The sequence below is a fragment of the Anarhichas minor genome, unplaced genomic scaffold (assembly GCF_050575085.1).
Source record: "Anarhichas minor isolate MPS153535 unplaced genomic scaffold, ASM5057508v1 ptg000025l, whole genome shotgun sequence".
In the NCBI taxonomy this organism is placed as follows: Eukaryota; Metazoa; Chordata; class Actinopteri; order Perciformes; family Anarhichadidae; genus Anarhichas; species Anarhichas minor.
This window is the reverse complement of record NW_027466471.1, coordinates 10,870,763-10,887,779: the sequence shown is the minus strand read 5'-3', so window position 1 is coordinate 10,887,779 and position 17,017 is coordinate 10,870,763. Positions and strand designations below refer to the sequence as shown.

The following is a 17,017-nucleotide window of genomic DNA, read 5'->3' as shown; positions in this document are numbered from 1 at the left end:
TTCAGCAACCTTTTCAGCAAGCACGTGTCTTGACTCCGTAACTTTGTGTTTCACCCTCCTGTCTACACCGGAAGTGAGGACGATGTGTCCGTTAACTTCTGCTGCCTGTGATCGCCCCTGCGCGTGCTTTGTAGCCAACACGTCACCAGTTGTACTATATAATATACAGGGTGGACGGCTGTCAGGGCTGAAAGAAGATCGTAGACTTTCCTTTAAGGCAGTATGATAATCTTTGGCCGCCAATGTACGTATCGCTAATAAGATCAACTCCCCTGCACAGCTCGTATGTGCGTCAACTGGTCACGTGACCAGAGGGTGCTGGCATGTGTTGGTATTTGTGCTTTATACTTGTATCATGTGTTTGTAGCAAGATGATGCTGTAACAGAAGTCCGCTGAGCAGTCGTTCAAAACGTGCTAATACAACAAATGATTTTTTTTTAACAATCAACAATTATATTTCAAATGAAATAGATACTTATATATATAGAAAAGCAAATGAAGGATTAAAACATAAAATTAAATACAATAAAGTATCGTAAAACATGACAGGGCAATATAAATAAATAGTAAAAATATTAAATTGGGAGCAGTCTCAGTTTTAAGAGCCTTTTTGTTTATTGCTAAAGTTATTGTCTTAATATGTGGTTCCATTTCTTTCTTGAAAACATTAGTTTGCCTAAACGTTAGGTTTTACTTTGGCAAATGTACATTTATGAATGTAAAACCTTACAACACAGATGGGTTATTAAAGCACATTTTTCCCAATTAAGTCAGCTACATCAGTCGAAGGAACATCAAGAAATAGAAGCTGATGAACAACCCTTAAATAGTACAAACATACCATAGGAGAGAGCATGGAAGACTACGGCAAACTGTTAAGAAGTTACAGGGATCTGATATTGTTGAAAACATTTCCGATGACTAAACAAAACACCATGAATGTAACTTATTTGTTTACTTTTCTAACAAATGTAAACCTAGACCAGACATTGTAAAACTCACGTGAGGTTTACAATGTCTGGTCTGGGTTTATGTTTTATTCAGCAATACTGATTATTATCAAAAGTTCTTGAATATAACTTGAATTAAGATTGGAAAAGAGCAACATAGCGAGTGTACTGTACCAGATTTTTAAACAAAAACATTCTATAATCACCAACATTTTGATTAGTGTGATTACATTACATACATTTTCTCAATCTCTGTAACTGATTACAATTAAACTGTAATGTAATTACGTAACTCTGTCTGATGTAACTAGCTTCTCTCCAACACAGACTATTAAACAGTCCAGTTTATCTATGACAGGCTTGTTATTGTGTAACAAGCAAATAACTGTAAACATCATTTAAACACAGTTGTCTCTGCTGCACAGACTCTCAGACATTCAGTATACAAACACAATCAACACAACTTTGTCCTTTCAGTGTTTATTGAGGTTTTGATTGACCAATACTGTCATATCAGACATTTTCCTTTTTGTAAGGCACAGTTTTGTTCAGATAAAACACTGATGTTATTTACAGCACATGTTCAGACGCAGTACATACATCCTCGCACCTCCTCCCAGTCTCAATGACTGATGATTGGACCGTTATTGTAAATATATAAAACTTTAAAATGCATTTCAAAGCCCTTGTTCCTTTTTTGAAAAAAAAAAGGTACAGTCAACTGCTTATATCACAATGTAATATGAATTGTAACTCCATGCCAAAAGTTGGAAAACAAAATTGTGAGGAAAAAGCAATATATTTCAAAAAAGATGTGGCTGGATTGAAAGAAAGGACTCGTTATATTTTCAAATAAAATCAATGAAATAACTTGGCCTTGTAAAATATATTGATTTTATATCGATGATTAACTTAATTGATTTTTTTTCCACAAGCAGCTTGAGGGCTGAAAAGTGGATACATCCCAGTTAAAGTGTAAAAGCATGAGTTTTTGTCACATTGTTGAAAGGCTTTCAACATCTTACAAAGTAGCACATGATAAAATGAACTCTCTACTGCACCCACTCACATTGGTTGGTTCCTGGTGATGCATTAAGTTATCCAACAGCTCTTAATTGGTTACATGATTGTCTGATTTGAATTTATGTCCAACATGAAGATGGCTATGGACCAATTCCCTTGCTCGAAGTTCGTCAAATGGAACGTCATCAGGAATATCAGCTGCGTTAGTTTGAAGAAGGACGGCGGTACAAACAGCCCTGCTGTTGTAGCCAGAGTCAGCCCAGGGAAGGACTGTGAAGCATGTGAAGACATCTGTGGGAGAACTACATATACCTCCGCTCACTCATCCCTATCGTGCACAGGTGCAATAGTTATTGCTCTATTTTACAATCCAGGGGGGAAATATTTAGAAAAAAAAAAAAAAAAAAGTTAAAAGTACCAGCGCTGAAAGATCAAACAATGCGGAGTTCCACAAATAAATCGGCACCCCAAAATGAACTGAAATGACAAAAAGATTCACATTAAACTATTTTTTGCTGTTGACAGGATCATTTCTACTATACAACTCCTTTATGGGGCCATGATTATAAAAGCTTTACGTGGCTATTAATAATAACTATCAAGCAGTTTCAAAGGATCACTGTAACCACCATATCTTGCATCGCACTATTTTAATGTAGTAAAATAGCTGAAAAATGTGCAAAACACAATATTGCATGACCAAAATGAAATAGCCATAATGCATTTGATGGTGTTTTTTTTTTTTTTTATGGGGCAAGAACATCGGTATCTCACAATCGTCTATCGCTGCATCTCTACACATGTAACTGTGTCAAAGAGCCTGTCAATAGGAGGCATGTTAACATACGTCAAAAACCAGATACACAACCAGCTTGTGACAGAGAGCTATATATATATATATATATATATATATATATATATATATATATATATATATATATATATATATATATATATATATATATATATTTTATATAGCCAAATACCGGTGCTTTCTTTGCCCGTCTTCATCTTAGACTGAACATACTTTCCACACACTTGTATTGTCATGCGAGTCCACCGGTGTCATGTCACCTCTTTACTCTCCACTGAACTATAAAAAACATTTAAAAAAAACAAAACAGATGGGCTATTTGGTCAGTCACTGTAATTACAATAGCTAAAAGTTAACAAAAGCAAATTTGCCTATCCATAACTAAAACAAGTGTTTAGAGAATGAAAACACTGCACACCAACTTCTGAAGGAAACTAAGCTGGTTTTCACTTTAACTTCCAAATGTCCTTGGTCCAATATAAAATTCAGTAGGTTGCTCTTACAAAATCATTTACCACAGTCCTGTGAAAAAAATATTCTTATTACACTATTTTATATGATTCAGAGTGGCAAGATGGAAGAAAGGGCTCAAAGACAGCATACAAGACAACAGAAGGAATAAAAGGAAAAGTACAGTACGAACATTCATGAAATGAAAAGGAGAAGAAGAAGGCACAGATTTTAAGAGTTGAGACTAGAAGTCGTAGAGGTAGCGGACGTCACAGACGGGGACAAAGGAGAAAAAGAAACAGTTAAAAGAAAGGGTGGGGGGGGGGGTGATGAAATGTCTATCTGTCCTTGGATCCAAGCTTCTCGATCAAGTCCTGCAGGGGAGCAAGCTCTCGCCTGTCGATGAGGCTGAACTCCTACAAGAGAAACAGTTGATATGACACATCTCTGCTGCTCACACAATGTGATAAGAGTTGTGGTCCTGTATAACACAAATAGAGGTTGTAGTAGCATTGGCACATTTAGGGGTCCAATGCAATGCTTTAACCCTGTATGTACTTACAATATGTAGTGTAACTGGGCCCTTTTTGGGATAACATCCTTTATCACACCACACATGCATAAATCCTCCTGCTATGCCAACTTTTTATAAACCCCTTTTAGACATAATCTGGGAAACTGCTGAGTTTGTTTAAGTCGTGACTTTTCACACAAAGTTGTTGTTATAAATGTATATAAATGTTACTACTTCCATCCTTTCATGGGTTGTATTGAGTACATATTGATGACAGTGCATGTCAAAATGGGGCATTAGACACACAGCAGGGATTACATCCTACATTATAACGGGATAATCTCACCTGAACAAAGAAAATGAAGTGCTTGAAGGAGGTGTTGAGGTGGGCCTCCTCCTGCAGCTGCATCACAGAGTCAAAATGCTGGTGGTAAATGTGAGCGTAAACCCTGAACAGCCGCTTCAGGATGGTTTTGGCCACAGACATGAAGTTCTTGGGAAAGGGAACTCCTGCGGGACAGAAGGTGGTGGAATATGCTGATGTCAAAGGAAGAACATTGAAAAGGAGAGCATCCACACCAAAGCTACATCAAAATGTTACACGGCCTGCAGAGGGGAGATACAGCGCCGTTAAGACGCATTTAACACCGTCCTTAAATGTCAGGGAACCAAATGAAACTCGACAAATTGACAAACTTGAAAAAAAAAATGAAAAAAAAAGTCTTAAAACTTGTAATAGCCCTGTCACGCTAACAAATTTTGGTGGATTAAATATAATAACCCAGAAATAATTGCGATAAAAAGACATTATTTCGCTTTTAAGAAAATGAATATAATGATAGTACAATACTATAATAGTACACTCTTTAAAAGAGCAGTGCACTTTTAATTCTTAAAGATATTTAGATTTTGGAATTGGAAAAAAAAGATCAAATCATCCTTAATAAATAATATATAAATAAATTAAAACAATACTATCGAAGGAATAAATAAAATGGCCTCTCTGGCTGTTAACAGAAATGTTTGCACAATGCCCAAGTCTTATAACTTTAGGGAGAACCCTGTTTATTCTAGCATCATGTTGCTAACATTTTCATGACATCCATATGTAAACAAACATATTTAAACACAATTAGCAATATCTAGGTCAGCAAAATGATTGAGGTCGTAGCCATATATTGTATAATACGTTAAAATAGTATTTTGTAGCTAACCTCTGTCTGAAGTCTACAACACAAAGACTTCATGTTGTTTTTTATGTGTGTGTGTGTGTGTGTGGGGGTGGGGGTGGGGGGGGGGGGGGGGGGGGGGGGCTCTGCCTCAGACTGCTCTTCAGCACGTGAGGCACATGATCAGCTGGACTGAAGTCAGGTGACTGGCTCGGACAGTCAAGAACACACATACTGCTTTTACCTTTGGCTGCCTTGTCTGTATGTTTAGGATCATTGTGCTGCAGCATTGAACTACTGTATGTATAAAAAGGGCTACGAGTCACTGCTCAGGATGTGAACCCCTTCAAATATATGAAATCAGCTCAATAATCACATAATTATTGTTTTATTCCAAATCCAATCTGCCAAAGAAAAGCCAAACAAAAAAACCACAAAAATCACTGTCCCTACAACCTCAGACTGTATAGTAGGAGCACCGGCCAGAACTTGTAGCAATAGGTTTGCTGTCATTGAGAAAAAGTTTTAGCCTAAAGTTTGTTTACAAACTGCTGAAAATGAGAATTACTTATAATCAGAACTCACCAATCTTGGAGGGGAAAAGGGTCTCATCATCCAGCTGATCCTGCACCCAGGTCATCAGGTAGTCAATGTACTTGGGCGCGGAGCATTTGATGGGCTTCTTAATGTTGGTGCCATCAGCCCAGTGATACTCATATCTACAGAGAAACAACACAATCGATTGGGACCTGTTATCATTTACTTACATACGAGACATGAAAGCTCTACAATCGTTCTGCCTGTCGGTCAGGACGTCACATATTTGGTAGAAGCTAAGCTAAAAAAAAAAGAAGCAGGAGGCGGAAATGCAAAAGTATCTACAATCCTATTCTTGATGGCGGCTACGTCAACAGGAAGTGAACGGCGGTCTCTTCCTCCTGATTACAGACTGAACACAGACAGTATTGGCCAGCAAGAGAATAGAGGAAGTGCCAAATCTAAATTTGAACTCAACAGCTCTACAGGCACCACATGCAAAGTATAATTCCTGTTTTCTTCGTGACATTCAGATGATGCATTTCAATTTCATTCACTTCCGACTGTCATAGCCATTCAACGTCTTGAATCCACATTTGGGTTCTTTTGTACGATCAGATTAAGCTCAGTTCACAAGGCTTCATTTCAGTTGTACACGTTGGTTCGGTCTAAGATGCATTGTGACTTTTTTTCACCACTTGGTAGCATATTACATCTTCATTCACTCGTAATTATAAACAGGCTGTTAAAGTTACTTAAACTCTAGTTCATAAATGTCTGTAATCATAAATGAAGTTTTAACCAGGCATACATCCCAGCTCAGGTTCCTGAGGTACAAACAATGTTTATCAAGTCTGGAACACTGAAACAGGTAAAGAGTATGTTTTAGAGCCCAAAAACACAGTAACAGTCTCTACTCGTAGTTAAATGCTGGTTCTCTTCTGTTGTAAAGTAATGCTTAGCTGCCTTTAGCAATGTGCTGTTCATAACAATTGTTTTATCAAATCACATTACTGTAGGTGTATTATGAAGCCCTGTATCACGGTGCTGTAGAGCCACCGATCTGTCATTATTGACTTGCATTGTCTTTCATGTTTTGTAATGTTCCTCAAAGATTACACATCCTGTGTCACGGCCAACTCATGTGAAGTTAACATGTTAACATCGGCCCAAATGTTTTCCTTGTTTCAACGGAACTTGACAAATCACATTTAGCCTACTCTGAGCTGTTTACTTCATCGCAGTGGGGCAGGTTTTAGCAAAGATTATATGTTACGTGTTAAATTACATGCATATGTTTGGGGTCACTGTCTTTCATTTGACCTTCTGCCTTGACCTTTTGATAAAACATAAGTCTGCTTTGTCTTCATTCTGTGTTTTCTGCCTGAAAACTGACAAAGCTAAAATTTAAGCTAAAGTAAAATTGTCAGGACCTGGTTACACATGAAGAACAACATTTTACGCGCATGGTTCTGCTCCATTTTGCCCAAAACAGCACTGAGATAAGTCAGTGGGAGTTGAAGAGGAGTCCTGGAACGCCTTCCCTTATACCCCACCTGCTCTATTCAAGTGTCTCAATAAGCCATGACAGTGAGCCAGTGAGCCAGCATGCACAATGCCAGGACCCATAAAACACATCAGTCACTGTTAATATTATTCTTTACACCTGTGCTTTTACTACTGGGACGTGTCACGATGTCCCCCTCTGACAAACCCTGTACTCAAAGAGAAGCTGCGTGCATTGAAAGGAGACTGTTGGCCGTTACCTTGGTCCAGCAGACATCACAGAGCAGCTGGTCTCAGTGCAGAACTCGGTGATGGTGCCGTATAGCATGTTGATCTGGTTGAAGAAATCCACCGCTGGAAGAAAGGGTTAATTATATAACAATTAATGATCACGCTCATTACAATAATAAACTAAATAGTCTCACTTTTCCAATCGTTCAGAGGTTTTATCTGGTACTTTTATACAATGTAGACATTTTATGAGCTGAATTTTTAGAATAGATTATCTACAGCCAGTTGTTTTCTCTCAATGGCCTCCTGTAGAATGAATGATGGGAATACAACAACAAAAATATGACCACATGTATGTATGTGTTTTTGCTGCATTTTTAACAAATGTTTCAAATAATTCTGCTGCTACTACCACTGCTTGCTTTGTGAGCAATCTAAATCTAGTGACTAATATTTTACCGATACGTTTGTGTGTTTGTTTGACCGCGCTTCTCTTCTTTTACCACTTGGGGGATGATCAACCTCTCTACAAAGGCCATTCATGTTTAGAAATGGTAGTTTGTGGACGGAGTGATGTTCTCTATAAATAGGTTAATTGCATTCATGTCAACTCACTGTTGACAGCAATCCACTCGTTGAGATCCTCTCCCTCGGGCAGCATGACAGCCTGCCTCAAGTTCCCACTGCCCAGTGTCGCCTCGGCGTGTTTCAGCAGCTCATACTGGTGGGAGCCCTCTGGGATGTTCTTCTTCGGCTTGAAGGTCTTGGATGAGCGACTGCCACTGCAAAGAAACAAAACGTGCAGCTGAGCAACTTGCCTGTAAGCTAGCAGGACAGTGACATTATTAAAAAGGCTCGTGTGGGAGTAGATGCTCCCCTTGGGCCTCCACATGTGGGGATCCTTCCTGTCTAGTTGATGCAAATAACATCTATTAAACGAAGACGTTTGTCAACTTGTTTGGCTCGTTTTTTAGTGTGACAGATGTATGTCTGTACAATCCGTGTCATGTAAGGCGACGACAGGAAACGTGACAGACTGTAAACAACCGGACAGTTGATCACGTTGCTCGATGTTTAGCAATCTCTCCCAACGAGGTCAAGACAGCAACGGTGTGAATGAGGACTAATGTCAACATGGCTCGTCTTAGTTATAGAATTATTACAATTAATGGTAAAAATGACCCTATCAGCTAAGTAGGCTAACCAACCGTCAGCTAGTAACCATCATGCTAGCCTAGTTAGAACGTAACTAGTGTTAGTTTAAAACAAATGAACGTTATAATTGGCGAATGCATTGTGACCCTATGAATACAAACAGCTCACTTATAATGTTACGACAATGATGAGCCTACACAGAAAGACGTTGTACGTGTAACCTTAACTAATGAGGCTTCCTACGCGATTAGCTGACTTGTTATCTGTAACGGTGTCTTTTACTTTGACGACAGTTTACTTCCCTCGATGTTAACTTCGCAGGAGCGTTAGCTTAACCGCAAGCTGCGTCTGTAATTTAGCAAGAGACTGCTAACGCTGACTTTACTTACAACAGGAAGCTCATCTTGAAGAAGCAGTCGTCGGAGAGCCTCGGTTACAACTCGTAGCTCTGGTTTTAATAAACACAACTTTGTTTTGTCGGTCGGACACAAGGAGCCACTTGTCGGCGATGCCTGCTAACAGTAACGTTGACGTTCTCTCGGCTAACATGAACTGCACCCAAAGTGGCTCTTCCTCTATCGGTTCTCTGCGACAGTCCGACAGGCAGACTGTCGCCTCCTGCCGGCTGCACGACGCTACTACACCTCTACATCGATTTACAATACAGTGAAGCCAGTAAACTAAAGGAATTACTTTATGTCTACTAATACGTTTACTTAAATCAGTATTTAGGAATTAGCTTAGTGGTAGCCTATAGCTAATCTAATATAGGGACATTCAGACACAGATGCGCACATTTTTCACACTGAAACCACTTTTATCTGGGGCCCAACTTTTGTAAACCAATATTGTTTTTTATTAAAAGGTATTAATTATGTATTTATTCATGAAAAAAAATCAAGAATGTTTTTTAGGTAAGTGCACCTGAGCCAAAATGTCTATTCATAGACTGTAAGCAACTCCATAGACAGACAGATTAGTTAGTTAGTTGGTGGATTGGTTGGATTGACATTTGGGAAAAGTGTGTTGGGCCTCAGACAACCAGGGGCTCCAAAAGACCCAGGTTCAATGTGCCAATTAGTTTTTGCTAATTTGATAACTAATATTTGTTGTGGAATTTGCACATACAGAGTACATCAATTAATGTAACTTCTGCACCTACTTTTAAAGAATATATTGTCCTCACACAGCATAGATTCCAAAATAAAGTCTTGTATAATCAAATTACCAGAAACTAGCTGACAAATATTGAACCAGGGGTTGTGTATAGTCTGCTGTGTGCACTGTACATGATTGACAGGATGCATACACAATAAGGGCTGGAGGCCCAACAGCAATTGTTGTCCTGGGGGCCCTCAACAAGTTAACCCGTCCATGGTGGAAAGTAACAGGAACACATAATGTACTCAATTGCTCAGTTGAAGTACAGTTCTGAGGTAGATGTACTTTACTTGTTGAGTATTTTATTTATACCATCATGTCACACTTCAACTCCACTGCGCCTCACAGGGAAATATTGTTCTTTTTACTACCATATTTATTTGACAGATTGTTGCTACTTACTTTGTAAATATGTGTTGTTTTTTAAAACCCTATGGAGAGCATAATTAATCCAAAGTATTGTAAAGTACAATAAACTTCTCAACAGTAGCTTATATATAAAGTAGCTAGAATTAGCTCCACCTCAACCAATAAATGCTGTTTCTACGTTAATAATCCAATAACATATAACAATATAAATGTCTTTAAACTTTCAAGTATTAAAGAATGAGTACTTAAATATGGAGCGCTTCTACTTTTGATGCTTCAAGTATATTTTGCTGACAATATTTCAGTATGTTCACTTTAATTTAATACAATACCTAATGGAGTATTTTTGTATGCATTATTACTACTTTTGCTAAAGTAAATGTGCATGTGAATAATTCTTAGTAAAGTACTTACATACATGCAGCTGAAGCCCCCCTAAAATGTTCTTCAGCCCCCCCCAAATAATTTGGGATTATTGGCTTTAAAAAAAACAAATCTTTTATTTTTATTTTGGTGATGTCAATAAATTAAACTATTGTTTCTCACATGGACAAGTTATTTATAACTCTAACATGCTACATGTGTGCGTGCGTTCTGGTTTGTATGTTTTCTCCCCCTTCTAATTACAATCCAATAGCCTATCATCAAATTTAACGATATAATCCCCGGGCACTAGGACCTTGGGGAGGCTGCTGCGCTGGCTTTCTCACTCTGCCAAGTAACGTCTCTCGTCAACGCCAGCCAGGATTATAGCCAAGGAGTTTAGCTCAAAGTAAATGATGCACGGAGTGAAATTGTAAGTACAGGTAGATCAAAATCGTATTCCCTTCTGCTCATAATAAAACAAGTAAACAACTCAAAAGTTGACACTGTCAGGTCCATTCTCCATCCATTGTGTGTGGCCCCTTTAAGAATTAGGATTTGGGAGTGACGCGGATATGAAAGCTAGTTTATCCGTCTTTCCTTTACAAGCAGGAAAATTATTTCTCTCTCTTTATTTGAGAAAAGTTTATATTTGTGTTGTCAAATTTCACTATGACCCTGAAATTCTGTCTCGTGTGTTATCATATACTGAATGCAAGCAAACTACAGAGCAAAATCACACTCTTTCTGATTGAACCAATCTATGAACTGTCTGAAACAATGGATATCCGCGGCCCCAAATGGGCCCCAAAAACAATTGCGCAAACATGCCACATGCCACACTACGTGCGCAAACATGCCACTCACCTTGGGGCTAAGCCCCCCCCTTTCTTTGAATCCTAGAAACGCCCCTGCATACATGCACTCAAGTGAGTACAATTCAAGTGAGTTACTTGTACTTCACTTGACTATTTCAATTCAATCTACCGAATGCTTCCACTACACTGCAAATGCATTTCAGTTTGAAATATTACACTTTTTGACTCCAGTACACCTCTCTGCTGCTGTGGGGCGGTTCGTGATACTGGAAATGTACAGTGTTATCGATGCATAAGAGGTGTGGCATCAGATAACAGTGACGCATGCACCATCCCTTGTAGGGGGAAGGGCTATAAAGGCCCTGCTGCCCCACATCTTCCTCCTCCACAGACGTCGCTCTGTCAGCCCGGGTGGTGGTGTGTTACGTAAGCGGCCGCGGTTTCTCTTCCTCCTCTCAGCCGGTCAGAATGGCAACGATCAGGGCTCTCCGGAAACTGTGCCAACACTCCCAGCATCAAGTCTGTAAACTGCACACGACCGCCTCGAGGTGAGTGAGTCCACCAGCTCTGAAATCTGCTTTTTATTTTGGTAATTTCAGTCCTACTTTAACAGCATGTTCGGCGCCTTCCTCTCCAACATGAGACGATATCTTTATTAATATACATATGTATTATATTTCTGAATGCGCCGGTCTCCTGTGGTGTGATGTTGTGTTGGGCGGATGGGATACCTTGCGTTTTGTTCTGCAGGGTCTGCTTGATTTTATTGTACTAAATGTCCGCAGCTGGTCACATTGTGGTGCGCCCCTAGCGGTATGCCGGTAACATTGCAGCGGTCGGCTGGCTGATGAAATCGGTCTCAGGGCTTGCACCCGGAGCTTCAGGACCCAGGTTTCAGCTGGAGACCGAGGTGTTGGGCTACACACAAGGAAAACACATCCACATTCGTGCTGGTTGTGGATGACATGCGATCATTAGGAAAAAGCATAAATAATACACACTTTGGACATGTTCTAACACGGTTGCCAGATTTGCAGTTCAGCATGACTGAGATAAATGCAATGACGCGCCAACCAAACCCCGTGTGGCCCTTGCACATGACTTGCAGCTCCAAAGGCACAATGTGTATATAATTTAAAACCTATGACAAGTCATGCATGAGTTATTACCATGTATCGCAACAAAGATACAACTTTAAAGCATTGACTCACTTTCATTACACATAAACGCAACAGACTCTGCATTGAAATACACACAGCAACAGGTAACATGTACAGAATAATACTAAAAACATCAAATAACAACATATGCACAAAACCCCAACTCTTCTCTGAGGTTGGCTTCAATCAACATTGGCTGTGTGGCCATACATGTGGATAGAGGCATTTCCTCTTCAGTAAACCGTCTGTGTTTAAATTGGGGTGAGGCTAGGGAGCGGCATTTCGACATATTTGCTCTGGAACCTGGTACACTCATTGGCCCCATGGCCTCACCCATTTTGCCCAAGGATGCCAGAGGTGTCATTCGTTTTGGCAGAATAAAGGAGGGGTTGCGTAACTGTTGATGGCTCATTACTCTGTTGTTATTAGCTACTGCTTTCTTGTTGTTATGCAACCAAAGCAGCCAGACTGGTCAACCCAGTTTGTATAAATCTGATTGGATAAAAGCTCTACTTAAAACAAGCTGCACTGGAAGCAGAGCAACAGAGGAAGACCGTAGCTGTGCAATGAGAAAATAAGATAATGGGAAAAATATTTTTATAAATTATAGTACATGTAGTTTATTTAAGAAAAATTATAAAATAGATATAACTTTGTGATTCTGTTTAGGCCAGCAAAGAAGGCTTTGCAGGCCCTGACGGCCCACCACTGCTTACAGTAAACCACCGTTGACTTCTCTTGCTGGGATCTAACATATGGTAGTGTAACTCTACAGTACAAGTGCTGGCGAAGCATACGACTCTGTCAGGTCGAGACGTGCTGTGTCTAACTTTAGAGGCTAGAGTGTGTTCTTACCCCGGCTGGGTCGTTGAGATTGATTACAGGTGTCTGTTTGATGGAAACCAAGGCGGTCGAGTTTGTTTGGATAGAGTAAAACTGATTCAGATATTCAAGTTGAAAGAATGTTAAATGATTAGCGTTCGTTGTTTGAATAGTTTAATTACCTCTACAGAACTACGTGTTCTGTGGCTTGTGATCATATTTAGTCAATAAAACCTTTGGCTCTGTACACTGGGCTCAGTACAGTGTACTAAACAAGTAAATAAATTGAACCCTTATTTCTATGCCTGACTAACGACCGAGACACAACTTGTCCTCTGACTCCAGTCTTTTTTTTTTTTTCTGCCCAACTCTCAGACAGGAGGCGGTGGTCATCTCAGGAAGGAAACTAGCTCGACAGATTCGAGAGGAGACCCGGGCCGACGTGGATAAATGGGTTTCAGCCGGCCACAGGAGACCCCATCTGAGTGTGATTCTGGTGGGAGAAAACCCAGGCAGTCACTCCTACGTCCTGAATAAGACACGAGCTGCAGCTGATGTCGGTAAGAATAAAACCCCATAGTCCTCGTGTGTGTGTGTGTGTGTGTGTGTGTGTGTGTGTGTGTGTGTGTGTGTGTGTGTGTGTGTGTGTGTGTGTGTGTGTGTGTGTGTGTGTGTGTGTGTGTGTGTGTGTGTGTGTGTGTGTGTGTGTGTGTGTGTGTGTGTGTGTGTGTGTGTGTGTGTGTGTGTGTGTGTGTGTGTGTGTGTGTGTGTGTGTGTGTGTGTGTGTGTGTGTGTGTGTGTGTGTGTGTGTGTGTGTGTGTGTGTGTGTGTGTGTGTGTGTGTGTGTGTGTGTGTGTGTCACTTTTCTATAATATAATAACAAAAGAACAAATGGCTGTGTTTTGAGTCGCTTTCTCACTTCAACCTCCCACAGGAATCTCTAGTGAGACGATTCTCAAGCATTCAGACATCAGTGAGGAGGAGTTATTGGACCTGATCTACAAAATCAACACAGACCATCGTGTGGACGGCCTGCTGGTCCAGCTGCCTCTGCCAGGTACAGAGAAAGTGGAACACTAGGGCAGAGAGATGAACAATGAGTATTGTGAATCGTGCATCTGTAGAGTTATGTGTTGTTGTTGTTATCGGGCAAGACAGACATCGCATTGACTGAAACTGTCCGTGTATGCAAGTATCAGTCAATATGTGTTGGCAGCACGTGTTACAGCACTAAACTGTTAGGATTTTCTTTATCGTTAAAGGTAAAACACTTTGCAATTGTGAACTTTTACAAACTCATGCGTGTTCTTGAACGAAACCCCAGAGATCTAGTTGTCCTGAATGTAGCTCGTCTTTCTCTTCTGACAGATCACATTGATGAGCGTGCAATCTGCAATGCAGTTTCCCCAACCAAGGATGTGGACGGCTTCCACGTCTTAAATGTGGGTCGCATGTGCCTAGATCAGTCCACCATGCTCCCTGCCACTCCCTGGGGAGTCTGGGAAATTATTACTCGCACAGGTAACAACAGGAGTGATCGCTTACTTTGTCCTCCGGTAGGGCTGAGCGGTTGGCCGGTATACTGGTTTTAATTTCCCGTATGATATGCGTCATACTGGTGCACAGCCGAAACAACTTCTGTCGCTCTTCAACAGGCAGCAAAATATATTGCTCACTGCTGAGCTTGTTATGGTCGGAGCTAGTTGTCTTAAGTGTATTGAGAGGGAACCCTAGTCATGGTTATAACAACAATTAACAACCCACAACTAATGCTCTTTAACAGGGCAAAACACCACAACACAACAGTTTGTGACACATAAACAATTTGTAACACTAATAATTGTACATTTATAAAATTTCACCGCCGAACTGCATGCTGGGTACAGCTCGCTAACAACGCTGATTATCGTAATATGTGTGGTATTTGTTATAAATGTACGTTGGTACATAGAGGGTGATAAGAAGCTGTACTTGGAGGGGCTTAGGACCCAGGGGAATGTAGGTGAAGGAAACAGGAAGTGACGGAACGGAAAACGCGCCACCGCTTGGAGCTGTCCACCGCTCGCTGGCCGGTTGGCCGGCCGGTTCTTTTCGGCGTTAATTAATTAATACGTGATATACCGTGAAACCGCCAGAATCTTACAAAATACCGTGATATATGCATTTTTGGTCATACCGCCCAGCCCTATCCTCAGGTTGAAATGACGCTGTACGAACTATCTAAACTAACTATTTGGATTCTCGTCCTCCAGGTATTCCTACTATTGGGAAGAATGTTGTAGTTGCAGGACGCTCCAAGAATGTGGGCATGCCCATCGCCATGTTACTGCATACGGACGGCCGTCATGAGAGGCCCGGAGGTTGGTTACTGTTCATATTTGTTTATCCGTGCATTTAAAGATGAAGGGTTCAAATACACGGTACCAATCTTAAATGTTCTTGTTGCAGGCGATGCCACGGTCACTATTTCTCACCGTTACACTCCAAAGGATCAACTTCGCCAACACACTAAAATCGCTGATATCGTTGTGGCAGCTGCAGGTTTGTGTCCCTGTTCTGAAAATGTTTAAATAGTTTAAAGCTCATTTTTGTGAAGTACATTTGAATTTTTTTTCCCCTGTCGTCTAACTGTAACGTGCGTGTTTGCTGATCTATCAGGGATTCCAAACCTCATTACCGCAGACATGATCAAAGAGGGAGCAGCGGTGATCGACGTTGGAATAAACAGAGTGCAGGACCCGGTCACCGGAAAAAGCCGACTGGTTGGAGATGTGGATTTTGAAGGTGAGACTGGACAGCAAACGTGATCCTATTTCTTGCATGGACATGCTTGGCGTCTCAGGTGACTGTAACTACATGTCTTTTCTGTCTATATTCAGGCGTGAGACAGAAGGCGGGCTTCATCACCCCTGTGCCCGGAGGTGTGGGACCCATGACCGTGGCAATGCTAATGAAGAACACTATCAAAGCGGCTAAGAACGTTCTGTTATATCCCCAAGAGAGGATCCGCATGGCGGCTGCGTCCTAATGGGCTGAAGAAAATCCAAGCGACTGCGACACATTCCACCCCCTCATTTGTTACTTGGAGCAACCCGACGAGCTCTCCTTGCACATGGACTGGAAAGATGATAGCTTCAAGGCTCTCTTCCTGCTGACATCTGTCCTAACTTCAAGTCCAGCCATGTTCCGACTGTTACATTCACTCATGCAGCTGCAACTTTTATGTTTCAGTATTTATGATGCAATGTTTTGCTTTGGACTTTTAAGGAATCATGAACTATTTTATTTATTGCCACGTTGACATACTATTAAAGCATGGATGGATGCAGCATTTTAAACGGAGCCTTTGAGGCCTGTCTGTTGTGCTTCTTTCCGTTAGTTTAGCCTTAAGTACCAAGAGTGACGAGGGCTAACACCATCAGGAACACGTATGTTTGTCAATAAATAAGCTTTAAAGATTCACAATTGCCTTTGTAAAAATTTTGAAATAAATATTGGAAATATGTTCTCGCATTGATGCTTTCTGTGTGTACCAATTGCCTCTTCACTTACATTAGAAAACAGTGATTTTGTGCTCTTACACTCTTTACAGTATCGGATTTAAATGTATGCCCTCATTCCAAATGTAACTCACTTCTCGGGCACTATCATTGAAAGGACTTGTGTCTTAGTACCAGTATTGAATAACCACACTACTTTTGATCCAACTTTCCATATTTGGCATCATTACATCACAGATACATGAGTATCTGTGAGTATCTACTTGATTAGATCACCTTTGATACCAGATGTTTTATTCTACACTAAAGCCCTCTCTTATTAAATCATATACTGATTTATAAACTGACTCTTTGGTTATCTGTAAAAAAAAAAAAAAATTCCCACAATTATATCCCTCCATTCCTTTAATGCACTGACCCATTTTGAAGTGACATGGAAGCAAAGAGACTGGGACAGAAATACTCTATTAGTGT

General features: G+C 40.5%; 2 protein-coding genes across 2 annotated transcripts; one reads left to right on the top strand and one right to left on the bottom strand.

The window, feature by feature from the left end:
* Window positions 1-3,101: 3,101 nt before the first annotated feature.
* On the bottom strand, window positions 3,102-9,979 carry LOC142957342 (MOB kinase activator 1A). The gene is made up of 6 exons (XM_076099091.1): window positions 8,740-9,979; window positions 7,811-7,977; window positions 7,225-7,318; window positions 5,507-5,640; window positions 4,099-4,262; window positions 3,102-3,654 (listed from the first exon to the last, which is right to left on the bottom strand). Exons 1-6 carry the CDS (start codon window positions 8,751-8,753, stop codon window positions 3,577-3,579), a joined length of 651 nt encoding a protein of 216 aa, XP_075955206.1. The 5' UTR covers window positions 8,754-9,979; the 3' UTR covers window positions 3,102-3,576.
* A 1,455-nt stretch (window positions 9,980-11,434) lies between these two features.
* On the top strand, window positions 11,435-16,548 carry mthfd2 (methylenetetrahydrofolate dehydrogenase (NADP+ dependent) 2, methenyltetrahydrofolate cyclohydrolase). Its single transcript, XM_076099090.1, has 8 exons — window positions 11,435-11,609; window positions 13,419-13,603; window positions 13,978-14,100; window positions 14,412-14,564; window positions 15,296-15,403; window positions 15,492-15,584; window positions 15,702-15,827; window positions 15,923-16,548. The coding sequence occupies exons 1-8, from the start codon at window positions 11,530-11,532 to the stop codon at window positions 16,069-16,071; spliced, it is 1,017 nt and encodes a 338-aa protein (XP_075955205.1). The 5' UTR covers window positions 11,435-11,529; the 3' UTR covers window positions 16,072-16,548.
* Window positions 16,549-17,017: the final 469 nt, after the last annotated feature.

What these genes read in the sequence shown, in the direction of transcription:
- LOC142957342 (XM_076099091.1), bottom strand. An exon ending in CGAGTGGATTGCTGTCAACA is followed by an intron (nt 7,319 to 7,810) that starts GTGAGTTGACAT and finishes CCTTTCTTCCAG; the next exon opens with CGGTGGATTTCTTCAACCAG. An exon ending in CCTTTTCCCCTCCAAGATTG is followed by an intron (nt 4,263 to 5,506) that starts GTGAGTTCTGAT and finishes TCTGTCCCGCAG; the next exon opens with GAGTTCCCTTTCCCAAGAAC.
- mthfd2 (XM_076099090.1), top strand. Translation starts at nt 11,530, where the DNA reads ATGGCAACGATCAGGGCTCTCCGGAAACTGTGCCAACACTCCCAGCAT. An exon ending in CCGTCATGAGAGGCCCGGAG is followed by an intron (nt 15,404 to 15,491) that starts GTTGGTTACTGT and finishes TTCTTGTTGCAG; the next exon opens with GCGATGCCACGGTCACTATT. An exon ending in TGGAGATGTGGATTTTGAAG is followed by an intron (nt 15,828 to 15,922) that starts GTGAGACTGGAC and finishes GTCTATATTCAG; the next exon opens with GCGTGAGACAGAAGGCGGGC.